The sequence below is a fragment of the Macrotis lagotis genome, chromosome 1 (assembly GCF_037893015.1).
Source record: "Macrotis lagotis isolate mMagLag1 chromosome 1, bilby.v1.9.chrom.fasta, whole genome shotgun sequence".
Taxonomy (NCBI): domain Eukaryota; kingdom Metazoa; phylum Chordata; class Mammalia; order Peramelemorphia; family Peramelidae; genus Macrotis; species Macrotis lagotis.
Genome location: NC_133658.1, coordinates 314,813,099 through 314,836,023, shown reverse-complemented (window position 1 = coordinate 314,836,023; position 22,925 = coordinate 314,813,099). Strand labels below are relative to the sequence as shown.

The window sequence follows — 22,925 nt, the reverse complement described above, 5'->3', positions numbered from 1 at the left end:
ATGTTTCAAGAGGGTGATCTGCTAGGTTATAATCAATGAGCATACAAAGAGAAAATGAGAGCTGAAATGTCCAAAAGAGGCAATTAAACAGAGATGAAACAGTCAACAGAAATAAAAGATATCAAACATCTTGGGGTGGGGGGAGACTTTGAGGGGTGTAGAAGCATATATAAGTCATAAACTAATTACTCCTGATAATAAAATTGAATAAAAATTATAAGTTTACTTACTATCCATATTCTGAATGGAAATTAACATATTTAATAACAATAACCAAAAGTTGTCTATCAGTGGGCTCTTTCAATGATTATCTCATTCACTCTCAAACCATCAGAAACAAAGTGGTATATATTGGAGTTGGAATCAACAAAACCTGGGTTCAAATCCCACTTCAGATTCTTACCATGTGACCCTGCAATGATAAATCACTTCTCTTCTGTGCCTGATTTTTTCCTCAGGTGTAAAATGAGTTTAGCTCTAGATCTATGATCCATTTTTTTTAACTGTCTGGTAAAATTATTTCAAATTGGATAAAGAAACTATACATGGGGCAAATTTATATTAAAAGATCAACAAAGACTTTGCAACAAGTAGGTATAAAAACAAAACCAGAGCTCATTTTATGTCTAATCTGGAATTCTATCTAATATATTTGCATTATTTTTCCCTTTATATCCTGTTCAGCTATATTTCGAGGATCTCCCTTAAATTTATTTTTAAAAAGCATATAAGATATCCCTGGGGAATATTTTATATGGAAAATATATTGATTTTTCTACATAGTACCTAAGTCACTTTTTAAATTCTCAGGGGAAAAAACATTACTCAAGGAATTATCTTTCCTTATGGAGATATAAAATTCTTACTACTTATATAAAACCTTACTAAAGACACTGAATTTTTTAAAATTTCCTCCTTTTCACTATTTATGTACATATTTTGTACAGGTCAAAGACTCTGATGATCACTTAAATGTTGCTGTATTTGGAGGGCATTATTAGAGTTAGCATACTATGTGTTTCTATTTCAAAGCTTATATGCCAAGGGAAAAAAGCCCTCCCCCAAAAAAAATCTTCTCCACATGCTCAAAATCACCAAGAAACTATTAAGTTGATACTAGTAAAGAAAGAAATCTCCTTCAAACTAATCTAAGTCTGCTAAGTTATCCAATTCTAAAACTATCAAGTATTTATTAACTGACTACTATGTGCCAGGTACTGTACTGCTAATAATTATACTCTAAGGAATACTGTAATGACATAAAGGAAAACAGGTAAAATGTGAGTTTCAGTTATTTTTGAGATTTTATTTCTCTTGCATTCCTGAAAAGTTAGTTCTTTTGAACCACACTAAAACTAAATAAAAGCCACTTCAAAGAAAAAAGGAAATGGGGGGGAGGGGGTGTTTTAAAATACCGTCAACTGAAGAAAGTAGGCCAGTGAAAGTAAAGCTGTGTTCTTGACTGGAAAAAATCAAAACCTGAAGAACTCTTATAAAGGCTGAATTAGTCAGTAAGCCTGAATGTCCAATGTATAATACTTGGCAAGAGGATGATCTCTAAATAGTTGCCCTAAATAATTTAGTTAGGAGACTATAGCTCCTGAAATTCGAGATCAAAAAGTTACATTGACTTATACATACACTAACATACAAAAGGGCTCTTTCTGTTTTCATAGGTTTCAATAATGTCCTCATTATATTACTTAAAACTTTGAGAAAGAGAAACCTTTACATTTCAATTTTTGTTCAATTTTGTAACTAAAAATCTATTTTGATCAAACACCAAAGAGAAAAGGGACTGTAATCAAAGTAACTGTTAAAATTAGTATCCAAAAACTACTTGTCTCTAATGAATACACACTGATGTTGTACTTCAAAAAAGATAATTTTTTCACTATCTTTCATTTGCCTTTTTAAAAAGCTTTTAAAAATTTTTTTAAATAATGGGGTGATAGAGAAAACACATTTTGGGTATGTGTGAAATATTTGATATGTTTAACATAGTCTCATTAGTCTATGGTTGCTTTTTCAACTATATGCAGGTTAGTAAAGGTACAAAAAGCTTTGGTGACCAAAACAATATGAATAAAGTTTCAAATTCTTCATTAAGAATTTCTGTCAAGGTGCAAATCCATAGGATACATTCTTCTCAGAAATAAAGGCATGAAACATTAATAACATGGAAGTCTAGGAGACTTATACTTCTTTCTTTTGTGAGTCCTGCCAATCACACAGGTTTGAGTCCTCAATTTCTTCTCACCAAAAAAAAAGGGGGGGATGGGAGTTGGGAGGGAGGATAAGAGTGAGATTTAACCCTGCAGATCAGCACTAATCCCCTAAGAAATGTTTCACTCTTAAGGTATTATAAAAACCATAAAAAAAAAAAAAACAAGAGTGTCGCAATGTCTCTGATCATCAACATGAATGCAATTGACAAGAAGAATAACTGTTTGGAGAATGAACCAAGTTCTACATCACTTGCTTAGGATAAAAGTGACACAAGAAATTCTGGGACCAGCTTAAAACAACAAAAAAGAAAGAGATTTAATCACTGGCCAAAAGCAATGAGATTTGCTGAATTTGATTTGTTTTAGAGTTGGAAGGTCTTATAAATAAGAGTTGACTGGTGTCAATTACAAATCTTCTGCCAAGTTTTTTCATTAACTAAGTTATTTCCTGACATTTTTAACATAAAATTTTATTTTCATATAAGTAAAATTCAATTTGTTCAAATTTTATTCAATCATTAAAAGTTTTAAGTTTTCTGATAAAATTCCTTTAAAAAGGTTTTAATTTGTGAAATTTTAAATTTTTAAGAGACTAAACTTAAATGATAACCTTTCAAGATGCTAAGTTTCATTTAAGAAAGGTTTTTATAATTATGCCCAAAAGCTATTTAAGGGGAGGATGTAATTTCACAAGGCATTTCTAGATTTAGACAGAAGAAAATCATTCTTTCTGAAAGTAAGAATGCACAACCAAGCAAATATTTTCCAGCACATCCACTTTGTTTCCCACAAAGAACACATATTACATTTTGAATCACATCAAGTTTGTGTGTATAGTCAAGACGTTACATTTCTCTAAAAACATCTTGAAAAATATATGAAAAGTGTGCAGGTTTGGAGGAGTAGGAGACATGAGGAAAAAAATTTAAGCTGAATTTTCCAGAAGGAACTTGTATTATGATTATATTAAGCAATGAGAATGATTTAAATAGTTAAAACCTTACATGTCTGTTTCATTGTTTGACATCATTCATTATGAAAACTAAAATTTCTAAATATCAGTCATCCTACTTTCTTAAAAAATCAATGTCTTAATAAAGGACAATTTATTTTCAATGCTAATAAAATAGAAGACCCAACTTCCTTCTTAACAATGCTAACATTTCTGAGAAACAGATTTGGTCAAACAATGTTCATGAATAGACATATACTTTTTCATTACTCCAATAAAATATGTTTAAAAAATTGATGACTATAACTAGAAATGAGCAAACTAGTCCTCTTGTATCGACTGGTGATTTTCCTGAGAAGCAATCAATGAAATAAAATTTCTAGAGTTAAATTATTATGTGTGAAATGGGATACTATTTTGGCTTGGGTAATATTTAATCAGTTTTATAAAAATGTGTTTATACACTTTAAAAAATATAACTTTATATTTAACCTACCATTATCTCTATCATAAATATGAATAAATAGCTGATAATCTTTAAGATGTTTGCAAAAACTCTTAAAGTTCTCAATTCTCTAAAATATAGAACAAGTATTATTATCCTCATTTTACAGATCAGTAAACTAAGACTCAAAGATAAAGTGACTTACCTACTGTCACATGGTCGTGTCTAAGGTAGAATTCAAACCCTGGTCTCCTGACTCCAACTCCAGCATTTAACCTGGGCTAGATAACACTGGGTTACAGTCACAGGGACTGAGTTTCAGTTCCATTTCTACCACAAACTATAAAACCAGTTAATTGTGAGATCTGTGCCTCAACTTTCTCATATTTAACATCAGTGCAAATAAAAGCTGAAAAATGATTAAAAGTGAAGATATTAACTGATGATAACTGATAGTACAATAGTGCTTTAAGATTTTAAAGCATTTTATAAAAATTATTTCATTTAAAATTAAATTCAGTGTACTTTTATCTATCTACTCACCTAGTGAGAGTGAAAGAAAATCATTGATAAGAAGTTAAAAAAACTAATAAAAAATAAAAAAGTTAAATGTTACAGGAACACAAGTCTGTTATGCAACTTCAGCAAATACTCTCATACTCTCCAAAACAGATCAGGAACTTCAGGATGAAGGTGTTGTGGATACAACACTTACCTATCTACAACTGAAAATGGCACATATATTTTCATGGGGGCAGCTAGGGGGCACCATAGTGCACAGTCATAGAATAATGGGGATAATCAAAAGACCTAATTTCAAATATAACCTCAGTCACTTGCTACCTGTGTGATTCTGGGTAAGTCCCTTAACCTCTCATAGTCTCAGTTTCCTCACCTTTAAAATGGAGATAATAATAACATACCTACCTCTCAGTGTTGCTATAAGGATCAAATAAGACCATAATTTTAAAGCATTTAATATAATAACCTGGCAAATAGTAAATAATATCATTATGGTGATTATTATTATACAAAACCTACTATCAACAGCACATCACCTCTAGAAAATTTGGAATATTTAACATTAGTATCTTCAATGCTTACAAATAAGAATATTAAAACTATATTTCTTATGGAAGAAAATGAATAAAATTTTATTATAAAATATAGCTATACCATGCTAGAGTTCCCTCAGTTATCCATGATAACAGAGAGAAGATTTTCTCAATAGAATTGTCTTCCTAATTTGATTTTTCTTATAAACTAGACTTAGTTGCATTCACTGAACACACAAACTGGTTCAATGGGAAAGGAAGGCAGTTTAGGAGCCTGGTAAGGAAGAAAACTTCATTGAGTATGGTTCAAAAAGTAATTATAGCTATGTAATTCAGAATTGCCTATCAAACCTTTACTTTCACTACCAAGTGACATAAAATATTTGAAAATGGCTTTGATGGAGAAAAGTAATGACTTAAATAGTGACAAATATCTCTTCCTTAAAAGAAGATTTAATAACTGGAAATAATCTAATGTCACCTAAAGCAAATCTGCTGAATAAGGTGGATGATCAGACTAATACATTTTTGACTATAAGAGGTTCACACACAAAAAAAAAAAATGTGTGCTACAGTACTTTCGTGGGGGGAAAAAAGTAATCATTGGACCAAAGATCTCTCCTTTTGTATCAAATAGAATCTCTCAAATACTTAAGAACTTCTACATAATGAGCCTGATTAGCTATTTCTCCTTGGTGGGATGAATCCTACATGAACAATGGCACTGATATCAAAGCAAAGAAAAAAATTAACAGTTTCCTCATTTTTGTTTTTAACATAAACTTTCTTGGTTCTTAAAAATTTTGGAATTTTCCACTGAAAGCTTTGAAGCCATTTTTACAGATAGTATTAAACATGGCATATTTCATAACCAAGAAATCTAGTTTTGGGGGAAGGCAATTTTGTCCAATTTCTCGTGAAAGATCAAAATACACTGAATTTAATATTAAATGAAATAATATTTATAAAATGCTTTAAATTTTAAAGCACTATTGCACTATCAGCTATTATAAGCTAATATCTTCATTTTTAATCTTTTATTTTTCACTAACCTTTCCAGAAACTTCAGTAATCACTTTTGTATTACAATCTGAAAGCCATATTTTGATTGATCTTATCAACAAGTGCCTCGTGATGATTATCTTTCCCCATTGAATTGTTTGTGCCAGTTAGATCTCATATCCTTGATATTAGCTCATCTCCATAAGACTGTTAACATATCACTGCTGCAAATTTACTTTAACCCACACTAAACTTGATTTTGCCATGCCAAAAAAGAGAAGATTCATTTTTGTGCTAACACAAAAGATTCATCTATACAGCAAAGCTAATGCTAAACTAGCTGGCCTTAAGAGAAGTTCTATTACTCTAAAAATAGATTTCTAACAAATAGGAGGGATAAGAAAAAAAGTTTCATTCCTAAATGAGGAACCTGTATTTCATGTATTAATCTGAATGTATATGGAAAAAGTCATAAAAGGGTTTCCAAAATAAAGGTATATTATAGAAACATTGACAGACATAATCGTAGCACCAGTGAGCACAATGATAATGCTACTCTTATTGAAAATTAATGCAGCCTTTCAATACATATATAATATGTTAATATATGTAGAATTTAGTAGTTTTTAGATTATTTTCTGTAAGCAAATAGTGAAAATTTAGTATGATGATATATATAGATTGCACTGATTTTTTTTTACTCTTATCCCTGCTTGCAGACCATGTGCATTTAAGCCAAAAAAAAAAAATTGACATACACTAACTAAATTATTTCCTTGGAGATTTCTCAGGCATGAAGAGAAAGCCTCTTAAAATAAATTTAAAATATTATATGCTTGATGGTGTATAACCAAAGGTTTAATCTCAACACTAAAAGGGGCAGTTCCTATGATTTCTGCAATAACCCTGCAAACAATCATCAGGACAGCCCCCGTTGTTCTCTTAGTAAAATCTTGGTAAACACAGCAGGGCTATATTGTAATTTGATATCTATAAGATCAACTGCTATACCTCATGGTAACTCCTAAGGTTTCATTCTCCATTAAATTGTATATTTTCCTGAAATGTCATATCTAAGTGTTACTTAACAAGCATGTGTTCTAATAACCATAGATTGGCACATAAAAATACTAAATAAACCCCTAACCTTACCTCTTCAATAATCCCCCTCCACCAAATCTGTTGTTCTGAGAAAAATGCTGATTCAGGGTAGAAATATGTCAAATTTCTTAAACTTTGAAAAAATTTATCCCACCTCATTTTCTTATTCAAAAAACAAAAGGGAATTCTAATATTCTTCTCCACTAATAAGAATTTCTTTCAAAATAGATCATTTCTAAGATTAGACAGATTCAAAAAATGGTTCAGTATTCTTCCTATAATAATTTTTATATATTTTTTTTACTCTTAAAAAGAGGGCAATTATAAGGGAAAACTATTTCTGTGGACTTCAAAACATCTGAGCATAGATACTGTAAGCAAATAAACATGTGGAAAGGATAAAGCACAATAAAACAGTAAGATAAAAATTATCATTCAATAGCTACTAATACTAAGAAAATTCAACTAACATCATAACAATTATATTTTACTTAACTGAAACACAAGTAAGTTAACTTTGTCAATGTTTTACACATGTAATCAAACAGTTTTCACTTACCAATGCTGGATCTTTTCTTGGCAGCCAGTGACCACCTGTCATTAAAACAGATAACTGCTCATGAAAAAACAATGATCAGCACACAGCTGCAATGTCACTGTATCAGAAAACTACAACAGCAGCTTCACAGATTTCACAGCAGCTCTATGGACATTTTTATTTGTCAATGCACTGGGAAGTGAATGTTAGTCTTTAAGCAGTATACTCTATCATAACACCAGAATGCAGGCTGATAACTGCAGGACAAATTACAGCTTTTCATTTCATTTTGGGGGTACAATATTTGCTCTATAACTATTAGGTGACATAAGATAACTAGGATTCTGCACAATCTATATACCATTTTCGATGTTACATATTTCATAGAATATGAAAATGTTAAAAATAACAAGATAACAATGTAATATCCACACTTTCTCAGTAATATATAAATATATTAAATATATATATATATGATAGTACTGAAACTGTTTTACTTTATCAGTATCAGTATCTCCAAGTATCTTGAGCTATAATTTTTATTCTGAAGCATTAAAAAAAATTCATCAATGCTACTGATGAATTTTCAAGTATATATTTGGGATAAAGACATACTTTGAACAGTACATTTTTTCCTATGAATTATTAAACCTAGATCCCTAAAGAGATTAAATATCAATCTTAGAATGTTTCTAAACATAACATCTTAGTCTTTTAAAACTGACTATTTCTATGTTATATTTCTCTGGCTATATAAAACAAGCACAAAAGCTATTTGTTTTCCTAGTATGGTTGAATTTAAAAAAAATCATTTATGAAAAAACATGTTTGATCACAGTAAAGCACTTCCAAAATTTTAGAAAAGATATGCCCAAATATGACTCAGCTTACATTAAGTAAAAGCACCAGGAAAACATTTGAATAATAGTACAGAAAACTTAAGACCATTTTTCCACTCATACTTTCATGTATCTAATCTGTTCCAAGAACTTCAACAATATGATCCTTATATAACAAATAAAGAAATTAAAATTTAAAAAAAATGTTAAAATGTCACCTAATTTGAGATTCACCACCTGGAGTCTTACTGATATATATATATATATATATATATATATATATATATATATATATATATATATACACACACACACATATATACACATATACACATATATATATACACATACATATATATGTATATATATAGTCAATATATTTTATTCCAAACTACAAAAAAAGTTAAACTTCCTACTAATTTCTAACATTTTAACAATTCTTAACACAAATGTCCTCCTTTACTATCTTTTAAATACTGAGACTGCAATGCTATTTTTAAAAATGCTATAACCATAGACCTAAATCTAGTATTAATTCAGAATAAAAAATCAGCTTTAAAATGAAGTTTTCCCAGTAAGTATCAATCATGTAGCAACACTTAATAAGTTGCAATATATAATAAAGTACTGGCTTTACATCTGGAAGAGCTATACTAAAACCACATCGATTCATTTAACTGTTTCAGATCTGGTAGTGATTATACAACAGACAAACAAAATTAAGTGTAAATTGAAAAAAAAAGAAATTTTTATGAAATCCTTCTTAAAAGTTCCTATTTAATTGGCCCATTAAAAGATGAGACCAAAAACAAGACAGGATGCTTTCCATTTTCAATGCATGTCTTCCCATGCATGAAGTAAGCTAAAAGCACAAAAAGAAAAGCCCTGCAAACCATAAGAGCAGCATGTTCATTAACCTCTACACGATAATCCTTTTGTAGCTGCATATTAACTAGTTACATATTCATAATCATTTACATTATTTAAAGAACCTTCTATGAAATTTTCTAGGCTATATCCATTAGCAACAATGTTAAAGGTTATAGAAGATAGTCTACTTAATGTTTCCAGGAAGACTTTTTAATTAGTAAATATGTAAATTGGGTACATATGCTTTTAATGTTTAAAAAACAAGTCATTGGTTAGGGTAGCATATGCTGCTTCTATCACCCTATATATCTCACCCCTTTTTCCTTTCCTCAAAAGAAGGACACAAATCAATTTTAATTTCATTTTTCCTCCCTGAAAAAAAAAGTGAATAGATATTGAAGGGTAGAACAAAGAAGCAACTTAGTGTTTCTCAGAAGAACAATTTACCTCCAAATATTCCCTTACATACACTTAGACCAAAGTATCTGATAATGAGATAAGGTATTTACAGAATCAGATAAAGCATTAAATAAAAGTTGCCTTAGAGCAAGCCAAATTCTGAAAACTAAGAAAGGTAACACTGACCAAGTAAATTCCCCAAAGGGGAAAGAAAAGAAAAATAAGTTTTCTGATAAATATTTTAGGGTAATCTTTTTTATATTTGGAGAATTTCTGTTGTTTTTTGCCAACAAATTTTTGAGGTAAAAGAAAGGGTTTTGGGGGGGAGCTAAGTATTTTTAAATTACTTTTCTACAATGCTAAGAAAAAATTTTAGAAAGAGGAATATATGCCACCTGAGTATACCTGATTTGAACAGTAACAACCACTTGATTTCTTGATGAAATTTAAATAATCTCATGAAACCTCAACTCATTTCTTCATAAGAGGAACACAGGTTCATTCATTTACATATAAAAATAAACACAAGTGACTTAATTGTAGAAAAGCAATTATTGCAATTTTCAATTTGTTTGCACAAATAGCTATATCATTTGGTAATAAAGTAATAAGACTGATTTTGTGTCAAACATAAATCTGTTTTATAACTTTGTAGTCAACATATAGGTTTTATATTAATATATAATTATTAAATGAAGTATCACTAGGATCCATTTTATTTTTAAAAAGTAAACCCTTCTACATGTGCAAATCTACTCTATTTTCATTTGTGTAAAGCTTTTTATCATTTTATAATAAGTTACTACTAACTGCTGCCTAAGAAAAATCGTTTAATCATAAAAAACTTACTGAATAAATTATCTTTCTATTTGGTTACATATTCAACCAAGGATTTCACAGAGTAGTAGAACCACTGTAACATAAAGTCAAAAGATAATTGTTTCAAAAATCAACTTAACTTTACCACATGTAAGTCACATAGTTCCCTGCCTTTAGGAAAGTCATTTCTCCTCTTCTAAATCTGTTCCCTCCTCTATATAATGGGAAAAACAATAATTGTGCTGCCATAAATGGTTAATGTAAGGAAAACACTAAAAGATATAAGAATCTCCGATGTGATTTTAGTGGCATGGGCCTTCCCTCCAAAAATGATCTCAATCCATCCGTATCTTTTAGACTAGATTTAGGAATGGAATAGGCCTCAGGAACCTCCCATTTCAGCTGTTCTATAGAAAAGGAACCTAAGGTCCAGGGAGAAAAGTGACCATACAAAATTACATGGACAGTATATAGGAGATCTAAAATTTAAACTGAGGTCCTCCTATCCCAAAAATTCAGTCTTCATGGGCTACATTGCCCTTCTAACCCTTTCTCAAAAAAATAAATTGGTAGTTACAACCTTCTGATGATAAATCTTTTCAAAGTTGGCCAAATTGGTTTTCAGAAGACCAACCCAAGCTTTTCATGGTGATAGTTCCTGCCAGAGTCTATGCATCACTGATCTGTCTATAGTGTGAGAAACCAAGATCATCTCCATACCAATGCCACAGCAAGACACTCTCTACCCCTGCTGGGGGAAAAATCAGACCTATAACTTCATTGGTATAACAAATACTTTCTTATCAATGCAGATAAGCATCTGTTCTGCTACTTAGAAGTCTCAGAGACATCTACAAACATTAAAATACATAAATATCACTGAACTCTCTTTAAGAAACCTCACAGCTAAATTCACAAGATACTTTCTTTACAAGCTCATTATAAGAGTAAAAATGTCTATTATAACTCACAAGATAATCCAGTTCAAATACCTAAAAAGCAACCAGTTTTAGTTTAGTGTTCATATGTGTGAGTAGTGTATGTTATATATATATATATATATGTATAAAGCACGCGCACACACACACGTATGTGCCTATGTTCAGGGACCACAAGGGGGCATCACTCTAGTTTTCCATATTAAATACAAAACCACATCGGTACCAAAATCAGTATTAAAAAAAACCATCAGGGCACTTAACTTCAGGAAGTTCCAAATGATACATGTCTTTAAACGACATGCATCTTCTCCAAAGTCATTTTTAAAATTTTTCAATTATTCCTTAAGAGCCTGAGTTAATAAAATACTAGTTTTTGCACTGTTTTGATTAAAGTTTTCAGCAATTAAATGGTCTGACTCTTGTAGTATGTATTCTTAGTACTTTGTAATCTTTGTTTTCAAAATTGCTACTTAAAAGGATATCTTACCAATTAACTGAGTCATTTTATTACCAAAACTTTATTGGCATAAATGAAAAATGTTTAAATTGATATTTTTGTAAAGAATAGTGTTTTGACAACAGAGCTAAAAGTACAGATAAAATGTTCACTACAATAAGATTGTAGTTATTTTTTAAACCATGACATATGTTTTTTAAAAAATTATCAATTTTTAAAGTAAATGATTTTCTAATTATAGTGTGCCAGAGACATTTGCTTGAGTTCTGAGAACATTCTGATGATGTAAAAATCCTCTGTATAACACATTTTTCTCTAATATTTACCTAGAACAAATCAAATTCGAAACTTCAACATTTATCTAATGTACATCTTTCATTGCATGGGTTTTCTATCTCTTTTTTGAAGGCAGATTCTCTGAACATTCAGGTATGCCTAGTTTCCTCTTACACAAATAAATTTCTGACTGCATCTCTTTTCTTTTCTTTTCTTTTCTTTTTGCAAGGCAATGGCGTTAAGTGGCTTGCCTAAGGCCACACAGCTAGGTAATTATTAAGTGTCTGAGGCCGCATTTGAACTCAGGTCCTCCTGACTCCAGGGTCGTTGCTCTATCCACTGTGCCACCTAGCCGCCCCCTCATCTCTTTTCTTTACACAGAACTTTATTCCCTGTGTTTTCTGCACAGAATCCATCTATGCATACTTTCTCCTTTCAGTACCCTTTTCCTTCATAGTTCTGAACACTTCAGTAAAATGCATATAATTCCTTCTGTATTACCACCCAATTTGCTACGTTAATTCATATCTATTCTCTTTTCTCTTATTAGACAAACCTGGGTTTCTGTGGATGAATAGATCTTGCTATATACCTCTAAGAATTTAGGCAAATACATATTAGTAGGGAAGGTTTTCTAATCCTCTTTGGATAAATAACTCAATTATCTACTACCCAAAAGGACTATAAAAGATAAAGTCATATTTTTATTCTTAAACCTCAAAAACATGAAATAAAACTTGAGATGATCACTGTTAAGGGTAGAAATCAGGGGAACTGAGTCAAAATGACAGAGTAAAGGCAGGGACTCATCCTAGTTCTCCCCCAAACCACTCCAAATACCTTTAAATAGTTATATTAAGCAAATTCTGGAGTAGCAGAACTCACAAAAAGATTGGGTGAAATAATTTCCTAGTCCAAGACAACTTGGAAGCTCCATAGGAAATATCTGTTAAACTAGGGTTTCAAAGAACCTGCAGTGCAGCCCGAGCCAAACTAGAGGGAACCAGTTCCAGTCATCCAGCAGACTGTGTGCGAGGTGCCTGGGTCAGTGGCAGCAGTGGCAGTGTCCAGACCTCTCAGTCCAGGGATTGCCAAGGACAATTTGGAAGGTCAGCAAAAAAACTATTCCACAGCAGCGTGAGAGGGGAGTCCAATTCAGCTAAGGTCTAAGCGCAGACCCAATCCCAGTGAACAGAAACAGACATCAGGAGCCATCTGGCAGCCGCTTCCAGAGTGCTCAGTCTACAGGGGTGCAGAGGAGATAGCAATCCCTGCTTTGCTCATACTCAGATTTGTAGTCTGTGGTCCCAGTCTCAAATAAAGGAGCACAGAAGTATCACAGAGCTTACTACCTTAATGAAGCAGGGAACCCTCCTCACAGCACCAGAGCAGAGGTTAGTGCCTGTAGTCACCCACAGATCAGAGCACACATTAAGAAAGCAGTCATAGGGGCGGCTAGGTGGCATAGTGGATAGAGTACTGGCCTTGGAGTCAGGAGTACCTGAGTTCAAATCCGGCCTCAGACACTTAATAATTACCTAGTCGTGTGGCCTTGGGCAAGCCACTAACCCCATTGCCTTAGAAAATCTTAAAAAAAAAAAAAAAAAAAGCAGTCATAGCTTCTCAGAAGATCTTGGAGGAAATGAAATTTTGCAGGTCTTTAGAGGTATCTCTAAAAATAGCTGCAAAAATAATCAAAAGCTTGGGACAGTGTGTTCTCCACCCTGGAAGCAGAGTCCAACCTTAAAAAACGAGTTAAAAATCAAGTCATAGATTGGGGAAATGAGCAAACAACAGAAGAAAAAAAATCTGACCATAGACAATTACTTTGGTTTTATGGTGGATCAAAATATACACTTTGATGAAGATAACAAAGTCAAAGTTTCTGCATCCAAAGCTTCTAAGAAAAATATGAATTGCTCTCAGGCCATGGAAAAGTTCAAAAAATATTCTGAAAATCAAGTAAGGGAGGTAAAAGAAAAATTGGGAAGAGAAATGAGAATGATACCAGAAAATCATGAAAATCAAGTCAGTAGCTTGGTGAAGAGTTACAAAAATATACTGAGGAAAATAAAATCTTAAAAACCAGATGGAGTCAAATAAAAAAAGTGGCCCAAAAGGTCAATGAGGAGAAAAATGCCTTAAAAAGCACAACTGGTCAAATGAAAAAAGGAGATACAAAAGCTCTCTAAAAATAATTCTTTAAAATATAGAATGGAGCTAAGGGAAACTGAGGACTTTGTGAGAAATCAATAAATAATAAAATAAAACCAAAAGAATGAAAAACTAGAGGAAAATGTGAATCTCACTGGAATGACAACTGACCAGGAAAACAGATCCAGGAGAGATAATTTGAAAATTATAAAATACCTGAAAGCTATGACCCAAAAAAAAAAGAGCCTAGATGTCATTTTTCAAGAAAGAAAACTGCCTTGATACTCTAAGAAGCGGAAAGTAAAATAGAAATTGAAAGAATTCACCGATCACTTCCTAAAAAAGATACCAAAATGAAAACTGCCAGAACTCACAAGTCAAGGAGAAAATATTGCAAGCAGCCAGAAAGGAAACGATTCAAATACCATGGAGCCACAAATCAGGATAACACAAAATTTAAAAGCTTCTACAATAAGGAATCACAGAGCTTGTAATATGATATACCAAAGGCATAAAGAGCTTGGATTACAACCAAGAATCAATTTTCCAGCAAAACTGAACATACTACACTCTCAGGGGAAAAGATGGATATTCAATGAAAAAGAGGACTTTCAAACTTTCCTGATGAAACGAAGAGCAGAACAGAAAAGTGGCATAAAAAGGTAACTAGAAAAGATAAATCATAAGGGACTTAATGATTTTGAACTGCTTATATTCCTATGGGAAGATGATACTAATAAACTCAAATTAATTTTCTCATTTATTATGGTGGTTAGAAGGAACATATGTAGATAAGGCACAGTTGGAAGTTGAATTTGAAGGTATATTAAAAAGATAGAGTCAATGGTGAAGAAAGGAATGTACCAGGAGAAAAGGGAAAGGAGAGGTAGAATGGGATATGCTATTTCACATAAAAGAGGCTAGAAAAAGCTTTTGCAATGAAGTGGAAGATGGGGAAAATGGAAGGGAGGTAAATGAGCCTTACTCTCATTGGAATAGAGAGGGAATAACATACACACTCAATTGGGTAAGGAAATCTGTCTTACCCTAGAGGAAAATAGAAAAGGGATGAGAAATAAGGATGGGGGGGGAAGAATGTGGGAAGAAGTCAGATGCAAAATTTTACATGTGAAAGGGTGGAGGAATAGTTGGAGGGAAATAGTTAGCAATAGCAACTAGGAAAAAAGTAATGAAACAAGTTTCTCTGATAAAGACCTCATTTCTTAAACATGGGGAACTGAATCAAATTTATAAAAAATAAGCGCCATTCCCCACATGATAAATGATCAAGAGATACAAAGAGTTTTCATATCATGTATCAATGCAAACTATTTAAATCAATTTTTTTAAATGTCCTAACTCACTATTGATAGAAGTGCAGGTTGGAACAATTCTGCCTTAGACCTACTGGATTAGCTAATAGGATAGGAGAAAATGACAAATATGCAAGATAGGATGTAGGGAAATTAAGATATTGATGAACTGTTAGAAGAGATGTGAAATAATTTAACAATTCTATAGAACAATTTGAAGCAATATCCAAAGGGCTATAAAACCATGCCTACCCTTTGGTCTAGGGATTTATTCCAGAAGAGATGAAATACAGGAAGAACCTATATGTATACGGTATTTATTTATAGCAACTCTTTTCGGCTGGTGGGGAGTTGGAAATTGAGATGTCCAGCATTTAGGGAATGGCTGAACAAATTGTGGTATGTGATTGAAATGAAATGCTGTTCTGTTATGTGCAATGATGAACAGGATACTCTCAGGAAAAAACTTACATAAGCAAATGCATTGGGGAAATTTACTGTATACAAAGACATAGCAATAATAAAAGATGATCAGTTGTGAAAAGCATACCTTTTCTCAGCAATGCTGTGACCCCAGAGAATTTTGAAGGATTTATGATAAAGAATGCTATGCATCTCAAAGACATAGGTGATGATGTCTGAATATAGACTGAAGCATGCTTTTCTTTTCACTTTATTTTCTTGAGATTTCTCTTTGTATATGTGTGTGTATGTGTGTGTGTGTGTGTGTGTGCGTGCACGCGCGCATGCTCACGCACGTGCATGCAGCGGAGGGGGTTAAGTTTACTTCTATAACATGACTATTGTAATGTTTTTCATGATTACACATTTTTAACCTTTTTTTCAAGTAACTTGCTTTCTCATTGAGAGAGAGTAGGATGGGAGGAAGGGAAAGAATTTGGAACTGAAAAGTTTTGGAACCAAATATTAAAACTTGATTTTCCATGTAATTAGGGGGGAAAAAATAAAAAATAAAGAAAGGAAATGAATGAATGGATGAATAGATAGATAGACAGACAGACAGACAGACAGACAGGAGAAAAAGAAAAAGAAAACAATATACTGCTGTATTAGCTGAAGGCAGAAATGAGGAACCTGTCACCTGGTCTACAAAAGTCTTTTAAATACCTGTCTACACAAGAACAATCTAGGAGGTCACTTGGATAATGCAGTAAATTTATATGTATTATTGAATAAAATATTTCTGATTTTCCTGAAAAAAAAAAAGAGTAGAAACCCAATCTAGGAAAGGTAAGGTGTCTTTGTCAAGAAATTGCTAGACTTACAGTAGACCTAAATGCATTATAAATTCTTAAAGTACTGTCCATTATTAGAGGTAATGCATGACAAGTGATTCAAATAGTAACATAACCTAAATTACTTCATATCAAGAGTAAGCTCATTTTAATAGATGAGCAAAACTGCATAATAAAATGATGAGAACAGTAAATGGTTCAGATTACTCATAGCTTTGTTACCTAATAGGTCAAAGCTATTAACATGGGTTAAAATCCCAAATTTAGAAAATTCAGGCTATTATTAAATCAAGGTGAGAAAAGGTAAGATAGATTGGGAGCTCTTTAATTTAGTGTAATCAAATATTACTCACATTCTTCAAATACTAATAATTATAGGTTGTTTAAGAGTTCTAATTTAGTGATAGAATTATAAATTTTTACATGAGCTTCTAGTGGGGCCAGTTAATGCTGATATCAGTTCACTAGTTACTAGATTTTAGGGATGTTAAGCAACTTAACAGAGATATACAGTGAATTAGTTGTATTGATGAAATTGATGCTAGTTGGAACTAGCATCAAAAAGAGGTCTGAGTTCAACCACAGGACTAGGTATAAAAACCTACTTAGGTCAGTCACTTCAACCTGACATTCATTTTATTCATCTGTAAGAAATAAACCTATTGATAGTATAAACATCCCAGGCTTGAAGTGAGGAACAAAGGAGATGTCTGCAAAAATGCTAAGTGTCATTTGTTACTGTTATCATTTGAACGTTAATTTAGCTTATAGGCTAAACTAGATTGTTTAAATAATTCAACCCCTTCATTTTATAGATTTAGATTTTACAGATGAAGAAATTGAACTTTTATTAAGGCACTGATAGAACTGATAGAAGAAATTTGCTCATTTAGGAATTCCCTTTATCAATGAAATTAGAGATCCAATTACCATCCCTAACCTTAAAGGGCAGGAATCTGAATTATCCAATGAAATAAGGTTCTGTAAGGCTGAAAATACTCTAAAGGTTATTTAACAGCAATCATAAAATCTAACATTGGGCAGAGTGCAAATCAATCAATAAGTCATAGATCACAGGCTTAATCAAGGTAATAAAGTATATAGATGATTAAGGACAAATTCGTCAACATCAGAAAATCATAAAAAAAAGCAAAGAATTAGGGGGCAGCTAGGTGGCAGTGGATAGAGCACCAGCCCTGGAGTCAAGAGTACCTGAGTTCAAATCTGGCCTCAGACACTTAATAATTACCTAGCTGTGTGGCCTTGGGCAAGCCACTTAACTCCACTGCCTTGCAAAACAAAAAATAAAACAAAGAATTTATTAACAGTGGGTTGTTGCATTTTTTTATATATGAAGGAACATATATAAAAGATGAATTTTTTCCTTAAAAGAAATACAAATTTCTTAGAGCATATATTCTTTAAAATGAAGTTGGAGGGGTGGCTAGGTGGTACAGTGGATCAAGAGCACCGGACCTGCAGTTAAGAGTACCTGAGTTCAAATCTGGCCTCAAACACTTAATAATTACCTAGCTGTGTGGCCTTGGGCAAGCCACTTAACCCCATTTGCCTTGCAAAAAAAAAAAAACTAAAAAAATTTTTTTAACTTTAAAAAAATTAAGTTAGACTACATGATCTCCAAGGTCCCTTCCAATTCTAAATTCATGACTCAAGATTCCAAATGTGGGGAAAATAGATCAATTCACAAGAACTTCCAAGTGATAGGATTATTTAAGTAGAATTAAAAGGAATGCCTTAGATCATCTATTCAAACCCCCTCATTTTACCAATGAGAAAACTGAGTTTCAGTGATTTTTTTAATTTGTATAGTAAAGTTGCAAAGTTAGGAACTCCTCTGAATCTAAACTGAAGCAGTTTTTCCATTGTATATAATAATGTTTAAATTCCTGACCCTGACATTGAAGATTCTGTACAATCCAACAACCTCCAGTAAGAAGTAAAAAAAAAAACCTTTCCATCAGTAAATGACAGCCTCTGGACAAGGGGAATAACACCATTCCTTTGGTTCCCAGTACCAGTCATCAAGTCTAAACTGCCTAAGGCCCTAAAAGAGGACTTCATCTAGAGGACAAATTCCAGTAGACAACCTACCAGAATTCTCTTTCCAACACCTTTCACTAAATCCTCCCAATTCACTAGCTGAGGTGGAGTTGGATTGTTCTTTGTTCCACATCCACTATCACTACTACTTCTAGCTTCTCCCCCTTCTACCACCACTTCCTTTGAGATTCAGGCAAATTCAGCTGTTACTGACTCTAACTCCAATTAGGTTTTCTTGACAAAGATGCTAGAGTGGTTTGCCATTTCCTACTTCAGTTCATTTTTCAGATGAGGAATTTGAGACAGACAGGGTTAACTGACTTGCCCAGGCTCACAACTAGTATCTGAGACCAAGTTTGAACTTACAAAGAGATGAGTCCTCCTGATTTCAGACCCAGGACTCTATCCAACTTGATACCTGGTTATCTAGCTCCTTGTCTGGGAATTGAATCTGGTCTGGTGAGGAATACAGATTCCATCCTTATCTACCACCCATTCAAAACTCTAGTCCCTGTTATCTACCAGACTTCAAGACACAGCTCTTCTTTCCTCAATGCCTGGTTCAGTCTCTTCACTCCTTAACTCCTGCCCTCTCTCACAGTTCAACTTGCTTATCTGACATAACCCACTCCTCCACTCCAACTAAGCCACACTCAAATATGGTCATCTACAAGTTCACTAAAACTATTTTTATGAAACTCAAATTATCTTATCTGATGACAATCTATTTTCATTTTATAGCTTTCTCTGCCTCCAGTCAGGGTCAGTGAAGTAGCTGGCACGGTAGATAGAGCCTGGGACACCTAAAATCAGGAAGTCTCATCTCTGTGAGTTCTGATCTGGCCCAGCAAATAAATAGCTGTGTGATTCCTGGGTAAGCCACTTTACCCAATCTGCCTCAGTTTTCTCATCTGTAAAATGAGCTGGAGGAGAGAATGGCAAACCACTCGTTTAATTCCCAAGAGTGCCATAAAAAGTCGAACCCAAATGAAACATCTGAACAACCATCTCAGTTCTTTCCTATCAGTTCTATACCTTTCTCGCTTTCCTGTCCTGATTCCTTGGTGAACCAGTTCAACTCTACACTGTCCCCTTTTCTCATGTCCCATTTACCCCCTTCCCTTATTGTCTATCTTGCACTGTCCAGCATGAACCATAGCTCACTCCTACCATTCATTGTCACTGCTCTTAAATACTGAAAAAAAAATCACAAAACAGTGCTGATTAAGTCTTATACAAAGTTGCTACATAACTTCAGCACTCAGCAAAAAGATCCTTCTATGCCTTCCTAACAAAATAGTTTTTCAATACCTTTTCATACTTCCCATACGTGTCCTTCTCTAATGGAAAACCTTGCCTCATATTTTACAGGAAAAAAAAGACCATTCCCCATGAACTCTCTTTTCTTCCCCCTCCTCAGCTCACATCAACCATAGGTCTTCCACACCTATCTACTCCTTCACACACTTCACATGACAAGATGGTCCTATCTCCTTATCTACATGCACAAATAATCCCCTTCTATTCTGTATTCTCTAGCAATTAACCCTCTTATCATCACTATTCTGATTTGTCATCAATCCCTCCCTGTCTAGGGACTATTTTCCAACTGCCTACAAACATGCCCATGTCTCCTCCCATCCTCAGAAAACTCTCAATTCCTTTATCTCTATCACTTGTCATCCCATATCTCTCCTCCCCCTGTAGCTAGACTCCTTTGAGGTATTTTTAATAAGTGCCTAGACTTCCTTCTTTCTTTAGAGTCCAACTTCCAAACTCACCATTCAAAACTGTTCTCTTCAAAGTTACTAACAATCTCCTCATTACTAATCCAATTGCCTCTTTGAAATCATCACCTTTTTGACCTTTTCAAACCTTTGACACTAACAATCACCTTCTTCTTAATACTTACTACTACTCTCTAGGTTTTCATGACACTACTCTTTCCTGGTTCTCTATCCACTCTCCTTTCTAACCACTCCTGAATTTCCTTTGCTGGATATTCACTTTAGGACCATTTCACTGGAGTGGACTTAGTGCTTTGTTTCACTTTCCATCTGTTTCTTTTACTGCCCTCTCACCCTGTGCCTCTGCTAATACTATTCACCGGTCTCAGAATAGACATCATTCTCTATTTCTATTTGTTGAAGTTTTTTCTATTAAAAGATCAACTCCAAAACTATGCCCCCTCCCATGAAGTTTTCCTCGACTTCCCATCAGATGATTTCTCCTTCAGAAAAAATAAGTCACAGATGTGACTATTAATATAACTGAACTCATTCAAGAAATTACATTAAAGGGCGGCTAGGTGGCTTAGTGGATAAAGCACCGGCCTTGGAGTCAGGAGTACCTGGGTTCAAATCCAGTCTCAGATACTTAATAATTACCTAGCTGTGTGGCCTTGGGCAAACCACTTAACCCCATTTGCCTTGCAAAAAAAAGAAAAGAAAAGAAATTACATTAAAGGACTGTTAAATTCCTTCCTCAAAATTAAGTCTAAAAGAAAATTGACCAACTCCTATTTTTTTCAACAGAACTATATTTGACAAGACAAACCTAGGTCAGCTAATAATAAGCACTGTAATTCTGGACAAGTCACAAACTCCCAGTTTCTTCATTTGCTGAAAGAGTAATTTGGACTAGATTACTTCAAAATTATCTCTTCCAGTTCTGAAATTTTAGTTTTATAAATTCTGGAATATCTTGAGCACCTAAATTAATCAATAATAATTACATATATATATATATATGTATATATATACATATATATATATATATTACTTGGCTTTCTATTAAAAAATTACATTACCTTGGAAACAACATGACATAAAAGAAATAAAGGATTGAGAAGTCCAGTCATTTTGGTTAAATTACAAACTCAAAGCTTCAGTTTTCTCGTCTATAAAAACAGGGAAATAAGACTGATAATACATGCACTGTCCACCTCGTGTGTGTGTGTGTGTGTGTGTGTGTGTGTGTGTACACGCTGTTCTTGGTGTCCTGTTCCTTATGTTGAACAAAGAATACCCTATCTAGTCAGATCAGTTAAAGGAATTTTAGCCGTGACATCAAAATTAAGTCTCAAAAATGGCAATGTTTTTATCTTAGGTGACTGAAATCTAAAAATTTTACCAAAGGGGCAGCTAGGTGGCGCAGTGGATAGAGCACTGGCCTTGGAATCAGGAGTACCTGAGTTCAAATCCAGCCTCAGACACTTAATAATTGCCTAGCTGTATAGCCTTGGGCAAGCCACTTAACCCCATTGCCTTGAAAAAAACTAAAAAAAAAAAAACTAAAAAAAAACTAAAAAATTTTACCAAAGAATTTGTAGAGACTCAGTATGATCCACTTCATCAATCTGTTTAAAATAAACGCACCTACCTGACAAACAGTTTCTACATTGAGTAGCAGAATAGGAATATTGACTTTGGTGGAAATATTTTAAGTGATAGAGAATGAAAAGACGTAATATAACATGTTTAAAAAAGAAATTCACACTGCATTCTAAAAAGATAGTACAACAGAAAGAGGCATAAACTTGTTTCTTTTCATGCTCTTTGATGTTTTGTTCCTACCATATCTTAATTCATCTATAAACAACCTATCAGAATCTTCATTATATATGTACATTGGACAAAAAAAATTAGGAAAAGATAAAACTCAAGATACCTCAGGTACATCTAGAAACATCTTCTAGTCCAGCACTTGAATCAGTTTCCCAATATTCAGAGCTTGAGATAGTGACATGGAAATCAGGGGACAGAGTTAAATCCAGATTTAGCTTTTTTTTTGACATTGTTATTCATATACCATCAAATAGTAAGTCTAATATTCTAATAATGGAAGAACATGATGTTCAGTAAAACTGATTTCTCATCACCACAGGAATAAAAACATCATTACATAACAGGTTGATAGAAGAGGCAATAGCCATGCTACTAATTTACTAGAGCTTAGATGAGTCATTTGGCCTCTCTAGTCCTCATTTATAAAATGAGAAGTAGGTGATAAGACAAAAAATGAGATAATAGCTTTGAAAAAATTCTGATATGAATAGGGAACACAGGTTGACAAACTAATCAAAAACTTTTTTTAAGCACCTGCTATATTATGTCAAGCACTGTGCTAACAAAAAGAGGTAAGAAGTCTCTGACCTCAAAAGAGTTCACAATAACTAGGAAGATATAAAGCAAACAAATATGTACTAAAACACCATATG

General features: G+C 33.1%; 1 protein-coding gene across 2 annotated transcripts in view; it reads right to left on the bottom strand.

Moving 5' to 3' along the window:
• URI1 (URI1 prefoldin like chaperone) overlaps nucleotides 1–22,925 on the bottom strand; it is a 73,693-nt gene that overhangs the window by 27,180 nt on the left and 23,588 nt on the right. The window contains exon 2 of one of the 2 annotated variants that reach the window (XM_074211453.1): nucleotides 7,343–7,377. In XM_074211453.1, the coding sequence (XP_074067554.1) occupies nucleotides 7,343–7,377 (35 nt within the window). Of the gene's footprint in view, nucleotides 1–3,830; nucleotides 8,415–22,925 lie in introns of those variants that run through there. The other variant, XM_074211454.1, reaches the window with a different exon arrangement.